General features: G+C 44.1%; 1 protein-coding gene across 3 annotated transcripts in view; it reads right to left on the minus strand.

Moving 5' to 3' along the window:
• Galnt7 (polypeptide N-acetylgalactosaminyltransferase 7) overlaps positions 1–3,439 on the minus strand; it is a 121,928-nt gene extending 118,489 nt beyond the window's left edge. For 2 of the 3 annotated variants that reach the window (XM_070016472.1, XM_070016474.1), the window contains exon 1: positions 3,264–3,439. In XM_070016472.1, the coding sequence (XP_069872573.1) occupies positions 3,264–3,389 (126 nt within the window). In that variant the 5' untranslated portion in view covers positions 3,390–3,439. Of the gene's footprint in view, positions 1–1,184; positions 1,495–3,263 lie in introns of those variants that run through there. The other variant, XM_070016475.1, reaches the window with a different exon arrangement.
• Positions 3,440–19,279: the final 15,840 nt, after the last annotated feature.

Consider the following 19,279-nt stretch of genomic DNA (forward strand, 5'->3'; position numbering starts at 1 on the left):
AGTAACTAAGTACAACAGAAAAAGTCCAAATGCTGTCATCCCAACTTTTCAGAATATTATCCTAGACCTCTTAATATCTTCACTCACACATCCAATCCCACCAAACCCAGAGGTCTTTGCATCTTTAACAGTTCATGAATTAAAAGTACATTCTTCATCTCCCCAACTCCTCAGCCAAACCAAACAAGCAATGTAACCTGTCATCTGAGCTATATAATCTCTTCTATGTCCATCATATGCATGTTTCCCGCAGCCACTCACAGTGGTCTTTCAAAACACAAACATGATCATGTCCATCTTCCCATTGCTCTTAAGACCTAAATCTTGAGTATGGTGTGTAAGACACATCCCTAGCTTTGTAACACCATTCCACCTCTCTTCTCCCTTTGCATGTTCCAACTCCACTCGTCTTCCAGTCCCGCGCTTTGTTCTCCATACCTCCTGCCTCAGAATCTTTATTTCTATTACTCCTTCCAAAACTGTCTAGTCCTACTCCCAGATCAACAACTCCTCTTCATCTCTTAGATTTCAATTCAAATGTAATTTCTTCAGGGAATGCTTTTATGACCACCTCTCCCCATCCCCCCACTCACAGAATGTAGCAACATTGTTTATGGAGGCTTGGTTAATGTGTATTTCGCTATACTACAAGACCTGTGAGGTTAAGGGCAAAGAGTGCTTCTTTAATTTCTAGCATTATACCTGATGTCAAGCAGGCATTCAAAACTGTTTGAGTAAATCGATGGACAATAAACCAAACAACAAAATAGGACTGGAACAGTAAGATCGTTTTTTCAAATTCCTTTTAAAGGGCAAAGACTCAAACAGGAGAGGGTAAGGAATGTTTCCCTTGTCTTTACAAGTGGGCAGATCTAAAGTAAAAATCAAAAATCTGTATAAATTTACACTAATAAAACAATGTAATAAGTTAAGGAAGGTCCAGATCTTAACAGACTTCATTTTGTTGAATGAGAATACTGATAGTACAAGACACACACACACACACACACACACACACAGAACAAGCATGCTAAAAGTAAAGACAGAACCTACATGTGACTAATTATTCTAGCCTATTTCAGGCCATTTAAGATGGGCTGGTGAGAGAGCCCAGCATTAGAGAAGCAAGGTTCTCATAATGGATGGCACCTGGGGAGGAGGAGAAACTCAAGAATTTTCCATACCAGCGGCTCTTCCAGGGCTGGGTCTCAGGAGTTCTTTGGATGATGGAGAGTCTCTACACTCTTATGAGTTATACACTCCTCCTACACTCGCCTGGATTACTGTTTGCCTGGGAAAGTTAAAGCGTTTCACTCTTCTGATACCTAAGCATTCTCTCGAATGTTAATTTATGTTGGTAAATAATAAAATCTAGCCTCTATCTTGCACCTGTGAGAAATCACAATGGATCCACTGACAAACTTTATCCCCCCCAAAAAAGGACCACAGCAATCAGGATTTCATCACCTCACGCCATCCTTAAACGAGCTGTGTGGCTGAGCGGGTCTCAACACCAGTATCTCAGTTTGGGAAGGGGTACCGCGCTGAAGTAAAGGACATCCTGGACACCGTTAGGTTTGTCCATTTCCCCGTAACTTTCCTCCTAGAGAATCAGGGGCTAACCCCCTCATGAAAGGCCATTCGAGGACTCTAAATATTCCCAATCAAGTGTCACGGTCCGTGATCCCAGCAGCTATGTGGGAGAGCAACAATGCCAAGCCAGGCCCCCATGCCCCAGGGCAGCCAGGAACCCACCCAAAAGGGACAGGTGACACGTCACCAAAAATCCATCCCTTAGATAACCCGGTGGGGCTCCAACCCAGCCCGGATGCCCACCGTCCCCAGAGTGCGTCTGAAGTTGTGACCAGGGCCAGATCCGACGGGGGGGGGGGGGGACACACTCTCCCCGGGATTCCCAACGTCCCAAAAGCTGCCAGGGGGGGCCAGCTCCGCAGGAGGAAAGTCAGGGAGGACGATCACACCCAGGCACGGCTCCGCTTCCCTGCAAAAGGCACTCTGCACAGGGGAACGCCTACAAACTCCTGTTTCTCCGGGGCCTCGAACCCCTCACGCTTGGCTCCTGGGGCCCGTAGGGGGAGGGGTGCGCGAAGTCTCGGAGGAAAAAGGCGGAGGGTGGCGGGGGTTACGACGGTTCGCCGGGAAGAAGGGGTCACGCGGAGGGTGAGGGGGGCGGGAAGGAGCCAGCTCCTTCCATCCACCAACGGCTGGCTGGGTCGGTGCCCGGCGCGCGCCGGGCTCGCGGTAACTAAGGCTCCCCAGGCGTCAGGCTAAGCCCGGAAAAGCCCGGGGTGTCAAGGCTAACACCCCGCGTCCGAGGCGGCAGACAAATGCGTCCCCGCGGGGCAGCCGCCAGCTCCGCGCCCCGGCGCGGCGCAAGTTACTTAGTTTCAGCCGGGAAAGAGGAAGCAGGATCGGAGCGCGGCGAGCCCAAGGGGAGGAGGGTGGAAGGGGAAGGATTCGAACCACCGGTCGTCCAGGCAAACCGGAGGAACGGCCAGGGCAGGGCGAGGCCCCGGCCCTTGGAGTGGAAGCGGGCAGCGCGCGCTCGGTGGAGCGGGGCGGAGGCGGGGCGCCATCGTCCTCCCCCGCTGCTCGGCGGCCGGACCGGGGTACCCCGGCCTCCCCACCCCCTCGCCCCGCTGTGTGCCTCCCCGCGGACGGGCGGCGGCGGAAGGAAGGGCGACCCCGTGGGGCCTGGCCCACCGGCCCTCGGTGGCGGCGGCGGCGGTGGTGGTGGCGGCGACCGCATCCCGCCTCCTTCTGGGCCTGCACGCGCCACAGGCCGCAGCCTGGACCCAACCCCGCGTCCTCCAGCCGCCACCGCGGGGGTCGCCGCGCTGGAGAGTCGGATGTCACCCCCACTTTCCCGGGACCCAGCGCTCCGGTTCCACCCCGCGGTCCCGGCGGGAGAGCGTCCGCCCCAGCCGCCACCGCAGCTCGGATGCCGGCGGTGGAGCCCCGGGGCGGGGGGGGGGGGGAGCGCGCGGGAGGAAAGGGGGCGGCTGGCGGGGGTGGGGGGAGAAGGAGGCGGGGACCCGGTACCGGGGGGAGGGTGTGGGGGGGAATCGGCGCCCCCGATCGGCCGGCGCGGCGCCCGGCACCACCTGCGGAGCTGCGGCGCCCACGCCCGCGACCCCCGCCCGCCGCCCCCCCGCCCGGGCCACACGCGCGCGCGCGCGAACAAAAACAAGTTGCAGGTCGCCGCCGCCTGGCGGGCGCGGGGGGCCGCGCGGGTCACTCACCCTCATCCTGCTCAGCGGGCTCAGGTCGTCGGGGCGGGGGGACAGGGAGGACCAGAGGACCACGAGCCCCAGGAAGCTTCCCACCACCAGCAGACTGCGTAAGATGAACCCGATCTTCAGCCTCATCTTCCTCGAGCGGCGGGAGACTCAACAGCCCGGCGCAGCCGCCGCCACTGTTTCCCCCTTTCTCCCTCCCTCCCTCCTCCCCCTCCCCCGCCGCCGCCGCCGCCTCCTCCTCCTCCTCCTCCTCCTCCCGGCCTTTCCCCCACCCCGGCCGCAACGCCCGCCGTCCTCTCCGCCTCCAGATCCGGAACTCCCCTCCCGGCGACACCTCCCCGGCCCTTCCCGCCGCACTCCTCCCTCCGGCGGCCTCCGCAGCGCTCGGGCCGGCCCGCCCGCCTGGCTCGCCGGGCTTTCCCCACTTTCGCTCGCTCCCTACCTGCCCTTTTTCCAGATCCGCAGTTCCCTCCTCTCCTCCACCCTGCGCCGCGTCCGTTCCTCCTCTTCCCCGCCCCCCCCCCCCCGGTAACTAACTTAGCACTTCCCCCCCACGCCTGGACCCACAGCTCCGCGCCCGGGAAAGCCGAGCCCCAAACTTTTGTGGTCATTCAGGATCGGATCTCCGCCCTGAAGGCCTGTGTCGTCCCCCCCTCCACCCCCCCTCCCGAGGTCCCCCTCCCCGTCCCGGCCCCCAACCCAGGCTCTCCAGCCGGCCTGGAGGCCGCCGGGCCGCCCGCCGGCTTCCTGATGCCCACGGCCCGAGCCCCCCCAGCCCGAGGCTCGCAGGAAGCCCCGCAGGAAGTCGGGGCCGGGCCGGCCGCCGCCGCAGACCTCCACGTGGCTGATTCATAGCCCGGAGGGTTTATTGTTACTGATGGGTCGATGGATTGATTGATCCTCACACAGGCCCGAGTGAGGTGTGCCAGTCTCGCTGCCCCAAGGTGCTCCCGGGGAGCACCCTTCCCCCTAAAGCCAAGTAGAAGAAGGCGGTGTTTGCCGTTTCCACGGGCGGATAAGTTTCTGGTGGGAGGAAGGCAGCCTTGTGGATTCTTAGAACTGTTCCCCCTCGGCTGCCGCCGCCCGCGGAGCTCAGCTTTCCAGGTGCCTCTCCCGGAGGAAACACTGTGCCCATTTCCTATTACAGATGTCAATCACCATATCTGTCCGCACCGCTCTGTAAACTGCCTGGTTTAAACAGGATAATTAGATTCTTGAAAAAAAAAACCTGTCATCACATGGTGAGCTTTGGTTATTCACCCCCTCCCCATATCACCTCACATTTGCATTTCTTTCCCTCCTACTTAAGCACGAGCAAAACCTGATTATTAACCGTGATTGAATCTTACATTTGTGCTCTCATTTTCACAGAAGAGACAGATTTTAGAACTGATCTTTTAAGGAAATAAGGCTATGGTGAAAAGCGGCTTAGGGGTTGGAGGCCAGGCTCAGCTGGCAGAGACTAGCTGATGAACTAAAGAGGCAGGTACCGAGTTCAAATCCCGATCTTGGACCTAGAATACAAAGAACAGAAGAGACCTAATTTTTTGTTACAATGAGCATAGCTAGATGGGTATAGCATAGAAAATGACCCATCTCCACTGAAATGCTGGGGTTGGTCCCAAGGCCCAGTTAGTACACTGAGAAGATCATTGACTGTCACTGATCTATCTGCCTGTGGTGTTTGTGGAGACTTTGAAATACATATGAAAGGCCACAAAGTTAGAAACTGATGAATAGTTACATGGTTGTAAAAGCCCAAGTTTCTCTATTTACAAGAAACTGAAAGTAGACCTTAAAATACATGTCCCTTTTTTTTTTTTTTCAATTTTGCCGGGAGGCAGCCTTTATTAAGTTGACAGAACTCTTTAGAAAATGAGGCAGTGCACTCAAAGCTTAGGTCAGGAAGAACCACACTTAACCTATGGGAGCTCAAAGCTTTTATCTGCCAAACAGTGATTATAATACTTCACAATATTATCAAAAAGAGTAATTGAGGCCAAGTACATATGCAAATATCAAGTACAGCTTGTGAATGGAGGATGTCTTTGTGTTTGGGTACAATTCTTGCCCGAGGAGCTGATTACTCTGAACTGGAGTTGTTATGGTAGGGTGCCTCAGGCCTGTCTAGTCCAGGGAAGTGTTCATTGGGCAAGAGAGTAAAGGCTAGAACCTAAAAGAGAAGGGGGGGGGGGGTAGGGGAGGGAGGTGGAGGTGATTAAGAGAAACAGCCTCCTCCAGGTGGTCAGGGTACATAATGGCACCCACAGCTCAGAGGTCAGCTGGATCTCAGAACCAAGGCAACTGGAACAGAGAATTCTTTGAGTACCTAGTGTGTGCAGGTTGCTTTACATTTGTTATTTCCTCTCAACATCATGCTGCCTGAGATTGCTATGAACCTTTTGAAGCCAGGATTCAGAGCAGGTTTTCCAACCTCAACATTCCTGTCACTACATACATCATCTTTGTCAAGTAATGATGACTATAATCACTTTATATAATATATGCATTATAATATTACATACATATTACAGAAATAAGTGCTCCCAGAAAGGAGGTAAAATAGGCCTAAAGATTTTTATTTTTGAAATTTCCCCAGATGTCATCTCTGCTGAAGAGAAACCCTCCCTAAGGAATTGTGCTGTTCCTTGGGCTATACTCCTCTGGGGCTCTTCCTGTGCCCAGCCTCCCTCCCTGCAGTATCGAAGTTGAAAATCTTAAATCACTAAATGTAACTTGCTTGCCTTCAGGCCTTTGTACAGGGAGTGCTTTTCAATTGAAATATCTTCTGGCACCTTAACATCCAGCTTAGATGTCAGTTACCAAAAGGTTTTTCCCGACCCTTCCCCTACATTTCTTTCCACCAAAACAGATGGATAGCATGGGTACCCTGCTAAGATGTTTTCAATACACTCTCACGTTTTTCCTGATAAATTGCCACTGTGTTGTAATTGCTTGATTTCTTTCCCACCTCAGATAAAACTTATAAGAGCCTGGAGACTTGTCTATCTAGTTTATTATTGTATCCTCTCTGTCTGATGTGCAGAAAGAGCTTAATAAACATGTGGGATGAACTGCAGAGTGCATAATTAGATGGAAAAAAAGGGAACGTAGAACTTAAAAGGGAGGTCAGGCCACTATTCTGCTTCACCTGGAGTTTTCCTTTCAAGGGCAAAATTCCATAGCTATTATTTAATTAGAACCATGATTATTTGGTATCTGATTGCCATCATTACTGGTCAATTGTTTCCCTCTTAACTCAAAATCCTACTAAGGCTGCTCAGAACTAGAAAGTGATAGTTTTCATTTAAATTCATATTTTTGCAGTGATTGAAATGATGGACACAGAGTGGTGTATACATTTAGCTGCACACTCTAGGAATGCTTTAGCTGGGTACTTCTGGCCTCTTGTAAGTTTCTTCCCAGGCTGTCAATGGGGCTATCATCATCTCTTAGCTTCTCTGGGCCTGGAGAATCTGCTTCCAAGTTCTTTGGCATGACCCACAGAAAGGCTTCAGTTCCTCTCTGGCAGTAAGAGATTTCTGTTCCCCATTACGTGGGCCTCTCCATAGGGCTGCAGGTTGACACAGCAGCCTGATTTCCTACATGAATCATCTAGTGCAGAATCAGCAGACTACACAAGGATGTTCATACTCATAATAATAGGTAGGGGCATGGAAAGCTATTTGGAAGCTTGTGAACAGAGTTGGTAATCAAATATCAGGGCCAAAATACTTGTTTTCCATTTATTGTAAAAATTCAGTTACCCATGATAATATACTGGAGTCTTTCAACAAAAAAAAATCCATATCTTAAAGTAATTGCTTATTTGATGATCTGGCAAAGAAATAACTTGGAATACGATCTTCATCTTTGAAAAGAAGGCATTGAACCAAATAATCTTTAACATCCTTTCCAATACTGAAGTTCTGAAATTAATCTATGATATTAATATGTGGTTGAGATGTAGATTTGTATTTTTATGTGGAATACTTATAAAGTTAAACTCTGCCTTTTACTTATTTTTTTTTCCTGACATAGATGACTATTTCTATGGTAGGCTTTGTGGATCATTCCTAAATTCTACTCATCTAGAATAAAAAACTTGTCAAAGGCTTCCATTTGATGAGGTTAATGGTCTCCTACAGTGTTGTAAAGGAAAACAAAAATTGCTTATTTAAAGCCTGCTTGGATTTTACACTGTGGAACACTACCTCTTCATAAATTGGACTCCCACAATTTAGAGTGCTCTTCTGACTTAACCATTTATTTAAGAGGTGATTGAAATGTTTATCTCTTACCACTCTTGCTCAAAACCTATTCAACAACAGCTTTCCCATTGCTGTTAGAATTAAGCCCAAATTCCTGAATTTATTATCAACACATCTGTGAGCATGCCTCTGCTGATCTCCATGGCCTCATGGCTGGTCAGTTACATCTTCTTTTTCCATCTTAAGAACCATAGCCATTGTATTTCTTTCCTTTTGGAACAGGTCAGGTTCTCTCACCGGTAGACCTTTGTGTTGTTCCCTTTTCTAGGATGCTCTTGGTAGTTTCCCACCAAACTCTTGTTACTCCTTCAAATTTCAATCTGTATGTCAATTCTTTCAGAACTCTCTGATTCTCTCCAGCCTCTTCTTGCTAGATTGAGTCCATCTGTGCTCTCCCACCAGCCCTTAGGTCTCTTTCAGAGACCTACTTTGTAGGTGTTTGTCAGCTATCACCTTTATTGGAGCAAGGATTTTCTTTTGTCTTTTTTTTTTTTTTTTTTTGGGTAGGACTAGGGTGTTGAACTCAGGGCCTTGAGCTTGGTGGAGGAGCAGTCTGTCACTTGACCACACTTCCAGTCTTCTTTTTTACTTTGTTTTTCATATAGATAGGATCTCATTCTTTTTTTTGGGGGGGGGGGGCGGTCGTGGGGCATGAACTCTGGGCCTGGGCGCTGTCCCACAGTCCTTCAGCTCAAGGCTAGCGCTCTACCACTTGAGCCATAGCACCACTTCCGGCTTTTTTTTCTTTTTGCTTATGTGGTGCTGAGGAATCGAACCCAGGGCCTCATGCATGCAAGGCAAGCGCTCTACCACTGAGCCACCTTCCCAGCCCAGGATCTCACTCTTGTGCCCCAGTTGGCCTCACACTGTGGTATACCTAGCTTAGCCTTCCAGTGAGCTGGCATCACAGGAATGAGGCACCATGCCTGGCCAAAGGCTACATTTCTTAAAAGCTAGGACCATTTTCATTTGTCAATGGCTATTAGAATGCTGGCCATGTCTGCATAAGAGAAGGGAGCAGTGTTGGAGAGAGTAAAAGTATATTTCATGTGTTCATGTGTGCAACTATAGAGAAGATTGAAAGCATACTCTAACAAGTATCAGCGTCTTAAAAGGCAATTATATCTAATTATTTTAATAGAAATATATGTAGGTAGTTTTGCCTTTACTTGGTTGGGTGGAAAAGAAGAATAAACTGTTATACTTCTTATCTGACCAAAATGAGTAATATGATTCCGAGATGAACTGATAGGTATTTCAAGCTAAATTACTGCTCACTGAAAGAAACGTATGCTAGCCAGACTTCCACCAACTTTCATGTAAAACCTGGTACTGACAGGCCTAGAACAAACTAACTTGTCTTTTCTTAATATTAATAATCTCTTAGAGATTATCTGCCAGCTATGCTCAGAACCTCAGTCTTTAATGTGAGATCTGATACTTAAAGGGGACTTGTCTTTGTCTTGTTACAACCATTACTCTCTTAGAGCATACCATTTGTTCAAGAGGCAGAATGGAAAGATGCTAATGTCAGGGCCAGACTGAACTCTGGACCTCACTGGACACATTTGGATAGCCAGAATCTTGGCAGGGATGTGAAAGTATTTTTATGCAGGGAAACGAGCCAAAGAGAAAGGAGCTTATCCAATGCAAAAATCTATAATTTTACAAAGCAATCCAACAGGAAGAACAAAGCACTTGTACCATCTTCATCTTCTGAATGTCTGATTTGTTCAAAGAAGATGTGTATGTGTGTGTATGTATGTGCACACGTGTGCATGTGTCCCAGTCCTGAACTTAGGTCATGGGTGCTGTCCCTGAGCTTTATTTGCTCAAGACCAGTGCTCTACCACTTGAGCCACAGCTCCACTACTAGCTTAATTGGAGATGAGAGTTTCACAGACTTTTTTCTGCCTGGGCTGGCTTCAAACTGCAATCCTCAGATCTCAGCCTCTTGCATAGGCTTGAGCCACCAGCACCAGGCAAGATTGGGTTGTTTTTATTAAAGAATTGTTCCTACCAGCCTTTGTAGACATGTCTAGGGACACAGTTAAATATAAATGAAGATATCTAGAGACAGACTGTGGAGAGATTATCCCAAATAATCCAGGAGTTAGACGTTGGACAGGCTGTCAATTCCAACCATTTGTTTTCCCTCCATACTATCCTGCATCCTGCCAGGGAACGGAAATTTCATCCTTTTATTATTTTCTAAAAACTGAATGATGAACAAGTAAATCTTCTCTTTCATTCCAATACATGACTGTATATTCAATCATTATTTGTAGAGCCACATTAGGGAATTGTAAGCCAAGAGTGCTGGTCTGCAGTGGGGCATTCAGAATATAGCCATTTAGATAAATATACCTTTTGGCACATTACAAAACAGTTCTTAACCTTGAATTTCAGTTATACTTCATTTTGAAGAGTTGATTTTGAGGACTAGGTCTTGTGGGATAGTTCTGTTTTCTCAAGCTATATAATATGACTGTTTAATAAATTATTTTCTATCATCCTTATTGTTTACAAACATTTCTATTTATTCAACCTGGATTCTTCGAGCATGTATCATATGCTAATCATTGTTGTAGGTGCTAGAGATATACAATGAAATAATAAACCAGATAGTCCCTGTCTTCAGGAAATGAGATGATAAATCAAACATTCATTTCGTTATCTTTACTACAATAACTCTTACATCACTATGTGCCAAAGCATTGTCCTAAGAGTTTGCAATGATTAATTCATGTCTTTAGATAGTAGATAGGAAGATACATGCTATGGAATAAAAGGGAACAGGGAAATGTGACATAGTATCCTGGATTGAGGATGAGAGAGATTTCTGCTTTAGAAGTCACAGAAGATCTCATTGAGAAGATGGCAATTGAATGAGCCCTGAAGGGGATGAGTTAGCAAGCCAAATGAGAGGAGAGGGCTCCAAGCAGGCAAGTATACAGGACATGAGCCAAGAATGTTTTTTCTTATCTGGGGAAGATTTGAGGTGAGCTGCTGCTGAGTCCCTGAAGGGGAGAGCTTTGCATCTCAGTCCTGACTGTGGCTGTTAGTCAAAGAGAGATGGGAGAGACCTAGGGCAGTTTAGAACAGACCAAGCCATGATTTAACTTTTTATCTAAATAGGATCATACCCTTTGGCCTCTAGATTTCCTTGTTAGGGGGAGTGGGGAGAAGGGGAGGAAAAAGAATAGATGAGAAAAAGCAAAAGCAAAGACTAGTTAGAAAGCCATTTAGATTGTGGTGTCAGAAACCGGAGTTGTAACAATGGCAGGAATTAGAACAGGTCAGAATCTGGATAGATCTGAGTATTCTTCAACTGTTATGGTTCCAAATAATTTAGTTTATTGTTTTGCTTCTAGACTCTCTGTATGTAGTTAAATTAATAACCTGTAAAAGCAACTCTTTAAATGCTCTAGCAGCACTTATTATTTAAAGAAGTCATGAGTACAATTACTCTATTTAACATCTTTTGTTTAGACTTTCATATAATACAGTATATTTTCAAGTGGAACAACCTGTATTTGGAAATTAAATCTTCCATGCAACAATAGCAATTTAGGTCCAGGATTAACTGAGCTGATAAAAAAAACAATGGCAAGCACTAGGTAAAATGTTTAATCTTCTGAAAGGTGCCTATGGGGTAACAAGAAAACAAGAAATACTGAGGTCACAGACTGAGGAAAAGGGGTGAGCTGAGCCGCTGTTTAGCTGCTTTTAAATGAAAGGCTCTGGCTAAATCTGAGATACATGAGGATCATTTGTATTCTCAGTTTGTGGGTTTAGGAACAAAACAAATCAAATTCAGGGCCAACCCCAAAGTAGTCTAATGGGATTGTAAAACCTAAGATCCCCAAAGGACTCTATTCTGAAGGTGAGAGAGAATGAAAAGTCCATTCCCCCTTATTCCTTGAATAGAAACCTTCTTTTACACATACCCACACAACCATCCAAGGAACTAGAATCAGGATTTGATTTTCATGATGGTTTGCAACCAGAATTTGTACTACTTGGGTGGTTTGAAAACCCAAGAGTTTAGTTAAAAGTAGGTTCAGACCAATCTATCATATCATAAAGCATCTGTAAAGCAAATACTTTATTTTTAAAGTACTCCTGCACTTCACACTTTGAAAAGTGTTCAGTTCTTAGTCTTTTTTTTTCCCTCTAATGTGTTACTCACAGATGAAAATCACAGAACACCTGAAGCCCCATGAGGGGGATCCAGCAGAAACAATAAGCTACAACACACAGTACATTAAACAGAGCAGTCATACTGCCCAAGAAATAAGTGGGCTAAAGATTTAAAGAGAAACTTCTCTGAAGAGGAAAGAAGGATGGCCAATAGACACATGAAGAAATGCTCAACCTCCCTAGCCATAAAAGACATGCAAATCAAAACAACATGGAGATGCCACCTCACCCCAGTTAGAATGGCTAGAATCAAGAACTCTAATAACAACAGATGCTGGAGGGGATGTGGACAGAAGGGAACCTTACTGCATTGTTGGTGGGAGTGTAAACTTGTTCAACCACTTTGGAAAGCAGTATGGAGGTTCCTCAGAAAACTCCGCATAGAGCTCCCCTATGACTCAGCAATCCCAATTTTGGGCATTTACCCAAATGATCATAAACAAGACCATACTAAAGCTACCAGCACAACTATGTTTATTGCAGAATTATTTACCATAGCTAAGATATGGAACCAACCCAGATGCCCCTCAGTAGATGAATGGATCAAGAAAATATGGTATATATACACAATGGAATTCTATGCCTCCATCAGGAAGAACGACATTGCCCCATTTGTTAGGAAATGGAAAAACTTGGAAAAAATTATATTAAGTGAAGTAAGCCAGGCCCAAAGAAACATAGGTCCCATGGTTTCCCTTATTTGCAATTACTAGTATGTGTCTGAGATAAGCAGAAATGGTCAGATAAGTTGATGTTAGGTGAAATGAACCCCAAGATAAGGACTCAAATGTTTTTCTATCTTGCTATTATTTCTAACATATTTATAAGATGATTTCTTTGTTGCTTTGTATGTCTCTCCCCCAGGTATAACCCCTGTTTTCACCGTATTTGATGTTGGTATAATTTGTGGGGGGAAGGGAAAAAATAAATTGTTTCAATACGGATACAGATGGACCCATTGCAACAATAAGATGTACAAGATATTATGTTGAAAAACGAACTTTACAACTTTGGCGGGGGCAGGGGGTTTGAGGGTGGGGGGAAGATGGAAAGGGATGGGAAGGGGAAACAGGAGGAGGCTGCAATGCTTGATAAGAAATGTACTCATTATCTTGCCCATGTAATTGTAACCCCTCTGTACGGTATTTTCACAATAATAATAAAAAATAGCAGTTATAACTATGGGGCACAAAAGAAAGTATGTTTAATATATCTTAGATTTCAAGAAGTCATAGAATCAGACATTAAAAAGACAATGGATGCGAGACGCTGCAGGTGTTTTCTGTTACATGGTCACACAGACTCATCTCTCTCACCCGTTCCTCTAATATGTCTAAAAGAAAGGCGTCGTTTAGAACTGAGATGCTTTCATTTTCCTTTGTTCTCAGGTTTGAATCTTTGCTTGGATGAAGCCATCCATAGGCATCGGGCTTTGTTCTCGTAACTCCACGCTGCTCCCAGGGCCCACGGACACCTTCCTGCAGAGACTCCTCGTGGTTCCAGGAAAACTCCACCCCTGACCTTATCTGAAAGTACAGGATGATCACCATCAGGATACCCCTACCAGAAAACCCCAACAGGACAGGGCAAAGAAATCCCAAAGAAGGTAAGTCTCACCTCCCCATTCTCTGGCTCTGTCTCCCGACCCTGCTCCGTGTTACACGCAGTCCCTCCGCAGCCATGATTAAGAGAGCCTGAGCTGGTCTGCTGAGGTCTCTGCCTTCTTTTTCTCCTTTCATCCTCTACATCTTTCCTAACACTTACGACTCAGTTTCCTAACAAAAACCTAGATTAATAGTTCCCACTGCTAGGAAATGGAGTCTTGAGGGTATCAGAATAAAGCAGAAAACGACTTCAACAGACCAGATGGACTTGAACGGAAAGTTGAAGAGGGATGCCAGGATCAACTGAGCAGAGTCAGGAGACCCAGGCATGGGTGTGAAGGTGGCTGGGGTAGAGGGACTTAAATGGGGGTAATGGGTGGGGAGGGGCAGGGTCCCAGGTGGCTGGAAGGCTCAAAGAGTTGTGTGAATTTACTATACAGGTCTGGCCCTGGGAGCTTATTGTTTGAATAAGCCTCCTGCTCCAGTCTCTCAGACTATCACCTGAGAAGGCTGGGGAAGTGGGTTTCATATTGAGATTAAGATTCTGGGCTGGAGAATTTGGGGAAGATCCCCTGCGCGCGAGGGAGTGTAGTCAGAGGGCCAAGCCAGGGGAACAATATTGAGTTCTGAGAACAAAGCAGATTCCCATCAACCACGCCTGAACTAGCCCCGGTTGTCTTTTGAACATAGACCTACGGGACATTTCCCATTAGATGTCCCTTGGGTACTTCCAAGTCAGCATTTCCAGAAAGGAATTCATGCATTCCCCCCTCCCCCCATGAAATTTTCTAGTCTTCCTAGACTCCTGATTCAGCCTTTGGCATTTAAACAAGAGGTTTCTGTGACATCTTTCATAATTTCTTCTATTTGTTCCCCTTTCTGGATTTGGATGTTATCAAATCAGGACCGCTCTACCACTGACACTTCCTTTTTTACTTCTGCTGTAACTCAAGGTCCCTTGCAGTCTCTTTGCAGTTCCACTCTCCAGCCTCTTCTTTCTTTAAGCCAGGATCCTAGCCCTATCGGATTATATTTTTTCTCTCAAATATAAGTTCAATCATGTCACTCCTGGAGAAAAAGCTTTTGGTTGTTCACCTTTAAAGGTGGCAATTCATTGTATCCTGGCAAGTATAATCTCCTTAAATAAAGCACTAACACACAATGCTAGTGCCCCAGTTGGAGTGCATCCTGAAGATAATAGATTTTCATGGACCTTTTTCATACAGAATGTTGGCAAACTATACTGACGCAGAGGAGGAAAAGCTCCTGTAAGATCATATTAGATAAATCCTTGATAAAAAATTGTCTGAGCCGATGTGCACAGCAATCTACTTTCCTGCTTTGGACTTGAGGAGCACCAGTCACTGAAAGCAAGGATGCTCACTCAAGCAGTCAGCCACCAGAGTGGTGGACTTCACTTGAGATTAAGGAAATGGGGGGAATTAAGGCAATGCTTTGCCTATAATACAGGATCATGGTTGGAGCAGGATGGCACAGAGAAGTAGGAGGAATCCATATGAAAATTGCTACAAAAGGAGTGACAGGGACTTGGGAGTTTTTAAGATTTAGTGAAAGAACAAAGGAATCAGGGTAGAATCATTGCTATGGCAAGAAACACTACAATTTCAAGGTTTAATATACTAAAAACTTACTATGGCTTAGTCTCTTTTACTCTGGATTGGTCAAGGATTTAAGAAGGAATGTGTATTGGTCAGCCTGATGTCACTGTAAAGAAACACTTAACATAAGCACCTTGTGACCCAAAAGATTTATCTTGGCTCATAGTATTTATCTTGGCTCATAGTTCTGGATTTGCTAGTCCAAATTTAGATGGTCACATCCATTTAGCCTTCTGGATAGGCCAGCATATCTTGACGGGGACACCTTCAGAAGCAAGTACTCAGAATACAACCAAACAGCAGAGAAAGACTGTGAGAGGATTTCACAATCCCTTTTAAGGGATTTCCTTCTACGTCATGAGCTCAGGGCCGCCTATCCTATAAGTTTCACCTCCATGGTGTTTTCCAATATCACCCTCCCTGGGGAACTTTTGGAGATACTCCAAACCATAGCAGAATCCTTCCAGTTACATCTACATTCCCTGTGAAGTCACAGTTAGAGCACAGCTAGACTTAGCAGAAAGGTTCAGACCCAAAGGCTATGAACATTCCTTCTGCTCCAGTTTAATTGGCTGGTATGCAGTTATTTAAATATACTAAATACACTAAAACAGTGTATCTAGTCCCTTAAATGATACGAAAAATATTTAGTAACATAGAAAAAGCAGAAACAATAGAATATTAAGTGGGGAAAATGTGATACAAAATTAAATGTATTCTGGCTATCATTTAATAAAGAAATCTATCTATATTTCCATTTTAAAATGACCATAAAGCAAATAATACATTTACATTTTGATCTTTATCTGGGTATCAGTGTTGCTGAGAGTAAAAAGAATTACCCAGAGAAAAAATTTAAAAAAAAAGACAATGGAGTAGTTTTAAAAGATTTCCATATCCCCAGAAATTTACCTAGGAAAGAACATTATACACAGTAAATGCTTAATAAATATTCGTTGATTGAATCAATGTGCTATTGAATAGAATAATTAAGTGTAAAAAGCCTGGGAACAAAATCTTATGGAACCTTATTGTTTCCCTAGTGATATTATCTAAAAATGTTGTAATGAATGCACCAAATTATCATACTTGCTTTATATTATTACTCTAATTTCAGTTTTACAATATTTAAATCATATTGTAGGTGAGACACTGATTCTAGTGATTGATGATTCTAGTGTTGCCTGAGCTTCATTCATCTTCACACTTTTAATACTAACTACTGCTTTAATATTTTTACTGAAATCATTTAATTTTCTAACGAACTAACCTTAGCTTTATGCTAAATAATAATGCTAGTAAAATTAGAGGAGCATAGTATTGTTTTTCTTCATATATGAGAACACATATATAATCACAAAAATGAACAATGTTAGTGGGTTTTTTTTGGATTTTCCTGAATCATCTTTTTAACCCAAGTTTAGCACACTTTGGGAATAAATGATGTATTTGTTATTTACTGTTGTATCTACCTATTTAGTATCTTAGATTCAGGCCTTTGTGAGTTTGGGCAACTTAAACAATGTATATTTTAGATGCTTAGCTGGCATGTAGACTTTTGGAATTTTTCCTTTCTAGTTGTTTGTTTTGCAGTGTTGGTTATCCAGGGCCCAAGACATACTAAGCAAGTGCTCTACCATTGGTTGAATCTGAGCTTTTATTTTTCATCTACTTTCATGATTTATGTTTATATATAGGTACCAAAAAGTGAATGTCTTAATAGATGCTATGTAGGGTGTCTTGTTTTTATTTTGTTGGTCATGGGGCTTGAACTCTGGGCCTGAATGCTGTCTCTCAGCTCTTCAGCTCAAGGCTAGCGCTCTATCACTTGAGCCACTGCACCACTTCTGGTTTTTTGAGTGGTTTATTGGAGAGAAGAGTCACACGGACTTTCCTGCCCAGGCTGGCTTTGAACCTCAATCCTCAGATCTCAGCCTCCTGAATAGCTAGGATTACAGGCATGAACCACCCGCACCTGTCTTGTCTTGTCTTTCTTTTTAATGTGCCAATTTTCTTTTTAACCACTGGTGCTCTATCTCTCTCTCTAGCAGCCCATTTACAAAAGCATTCTGATAGGTTGTAGAATGTTTCTACAGCAAAACTTAATGGATTGGAGATTATATGGAAAATGTTTTAAAGTCCAGCATTCTTTGGTTTGTACATAACTCAGACAACTCAAGTTAGGGAAGTGACTGTTTCTTCTTGAGATTATAATTCTGTTCCCAGGGAGGATGGGTAACCAAACTAAAGAAGAAAAAAAAAGACTAGTGATTAATTTTAGGCTGTGGATGAAGATTTCTATGTGGAATGACAAGGGAGGCTTTCAGGTTTTAAACAGTAATAAATCAGAGGAACTTCTAGGATCTGGGAAATCTTTAGGATATATCCTTGTTTGGAATGATTTATGGGCTGTCTGGAAGTACAGATGTGGTTTATTTCTTGTGGTTGTTATGATTAAATCCATTTTTTAAAACCAAGTATTAAGACAGAAAAGAGTCTCTGCAAGACAGGGTAAAATCAGCAATATAATAACTAAGATTCATACCTAAGAAGCTATTAAACCACATGACTTATTAAGTTACATTATGTAGCTTACAATGGAAAATGTGTTTAAAATCGTTTGTTTCCTGTTTGTAAGACAAAAATCTTCAAGGCAAACCTCATCTCCAAAGTCTGAAGGATCCCATAAAACTGACCAGTGAACATTAACATTTATTTGGGGTCACCAACTTTTAGGATAAATTCTTTCCTGAATATTGATGACCATGAACACATGGGCTGAGCTATTTATTAATAGTAAATAATAATAATAATAATAATGATAAGGGGATGCCGAGCACTTATTGCTCATGCCTGTAATCCTAGCTACTCAGGAATTTGAGATCTGAGGATCCGTTCTAAGCTCGTCTGGGCAGGAAAGTCTGTGAGACTTTTATCTCCAATTAACCACCAGAAAACTAGAAGTGGTGCTGTGGCTCAACGCAGTAGAGCACTAGCCTTAAGCTGAAGAGCTCAGGCATAGCAGCCTGGCCCAGAGTTCAAGCCCCATGACTGACAAAAAAATAAGGGTGACTATATTTCTGTTTTAAGCAGTCATTCCATCATATATATCTTAATTATTGGACTAAAAATAATAACTAGAAGAGAGCAATCATAAGAAGTATTGAATGTGTATATTGTCTAATGAAGGACTATGATAGATTTTTTCCCCTCATTTTGTAGCTAAATAGGGATATTTGTACACCCCCAAGACAAAGTATAAAAGTAGAAAACCAGAGAGACATCGAACACTCTAGATTAAGGATCTGTAACAAATATTCCATTTACCCCAAGCATATGAGCCCTGACCCTTGCCAGACAGAGATTCATTGATCACATGTCAGGATACTACTCTTCTTCTTTTACCCTATAATATATGTCTATATTATGCCCTACAATGTGCCATCTGTTTTGAAATTGGATATAAATGATAAGTAATTTGATTGACCTCATGAGACTCTAAGTGCAAATCACCAAGGGTCACAAATGTATTTCTTGTTTTTTGGCACCAAAATATAATCCACAGAGGTCATATATAAGGTAATAGAAGTGATTTTGCCTTGCATGGACTGCAGGAAAAAGAGCAGACAGCTGTATCTCCTGGCCCTCCCTGTCAGTAACTGAGAGGAATCGCTGGGCTGCACATCCCCAAGAGGCAGAGCAACAGATGAGGCCTGTTATTCTGGGAGCATTTCCAACCGCACATCCAAGGACAGTCCTCACAGTGTTCGATGGGAACACTCTGATTTCAGTGTTGCTCTTTTCAGCTACATTGTGTACCCAATCGCCACATTTAGGGGTGTATCTCTACAATTTATGATGGTACAAGCATCGATTAACTTCATAAAGCGATGGCATTACCAAAATAACTGTGCTATTTAACTTGATTTTTAAAAAGAGGATAGGTTTGAAGTAAATGGATATACCATGCTGAAAATAAAATTTCAACCCACAGGCTCCCAGGCTAGGTATTTCTTTACCAAATCTCCTATCTCAAAATGAAGTCATATAAGTTTGCTCGGTTTTATTAAATAATTGGAACTTGAGCTTGGATATTGGAGGCAAACGGATGGACATGGTAGAAAAAAAATCCCTGTTTTTCAAAAATCTTATAGACTTAGACATTAATTTATATGACAAATATTGTGATAGGAGGTAGTTAGGACGACAGGATCGGGTACTGTTACCTCATAGTGGATCAAAGAAAAACCTTCTGGAAGAAGTAAATGTAAGAGGGAACTGAAAAATGAATAGGCAAAAGGGTGGAGCAGGAAGGAGAAATA

Source organism: Dipodomys merriami, unplaced genomic scaffold (assembly GCF_024711535.1).
Source record: "Dipodomys merriami isolate MVZ:Mamm:240054 unplaced genomic scaffold, mDipMer1.0.p SCAF_12, whole genome shotgun sequence".
Lineage (NCBI taxonomy): Eukaryota > Metazoa > Chordata > Mammalia > Rodentia > Heteromyidae > Dipodomys > Dipodomys merriami.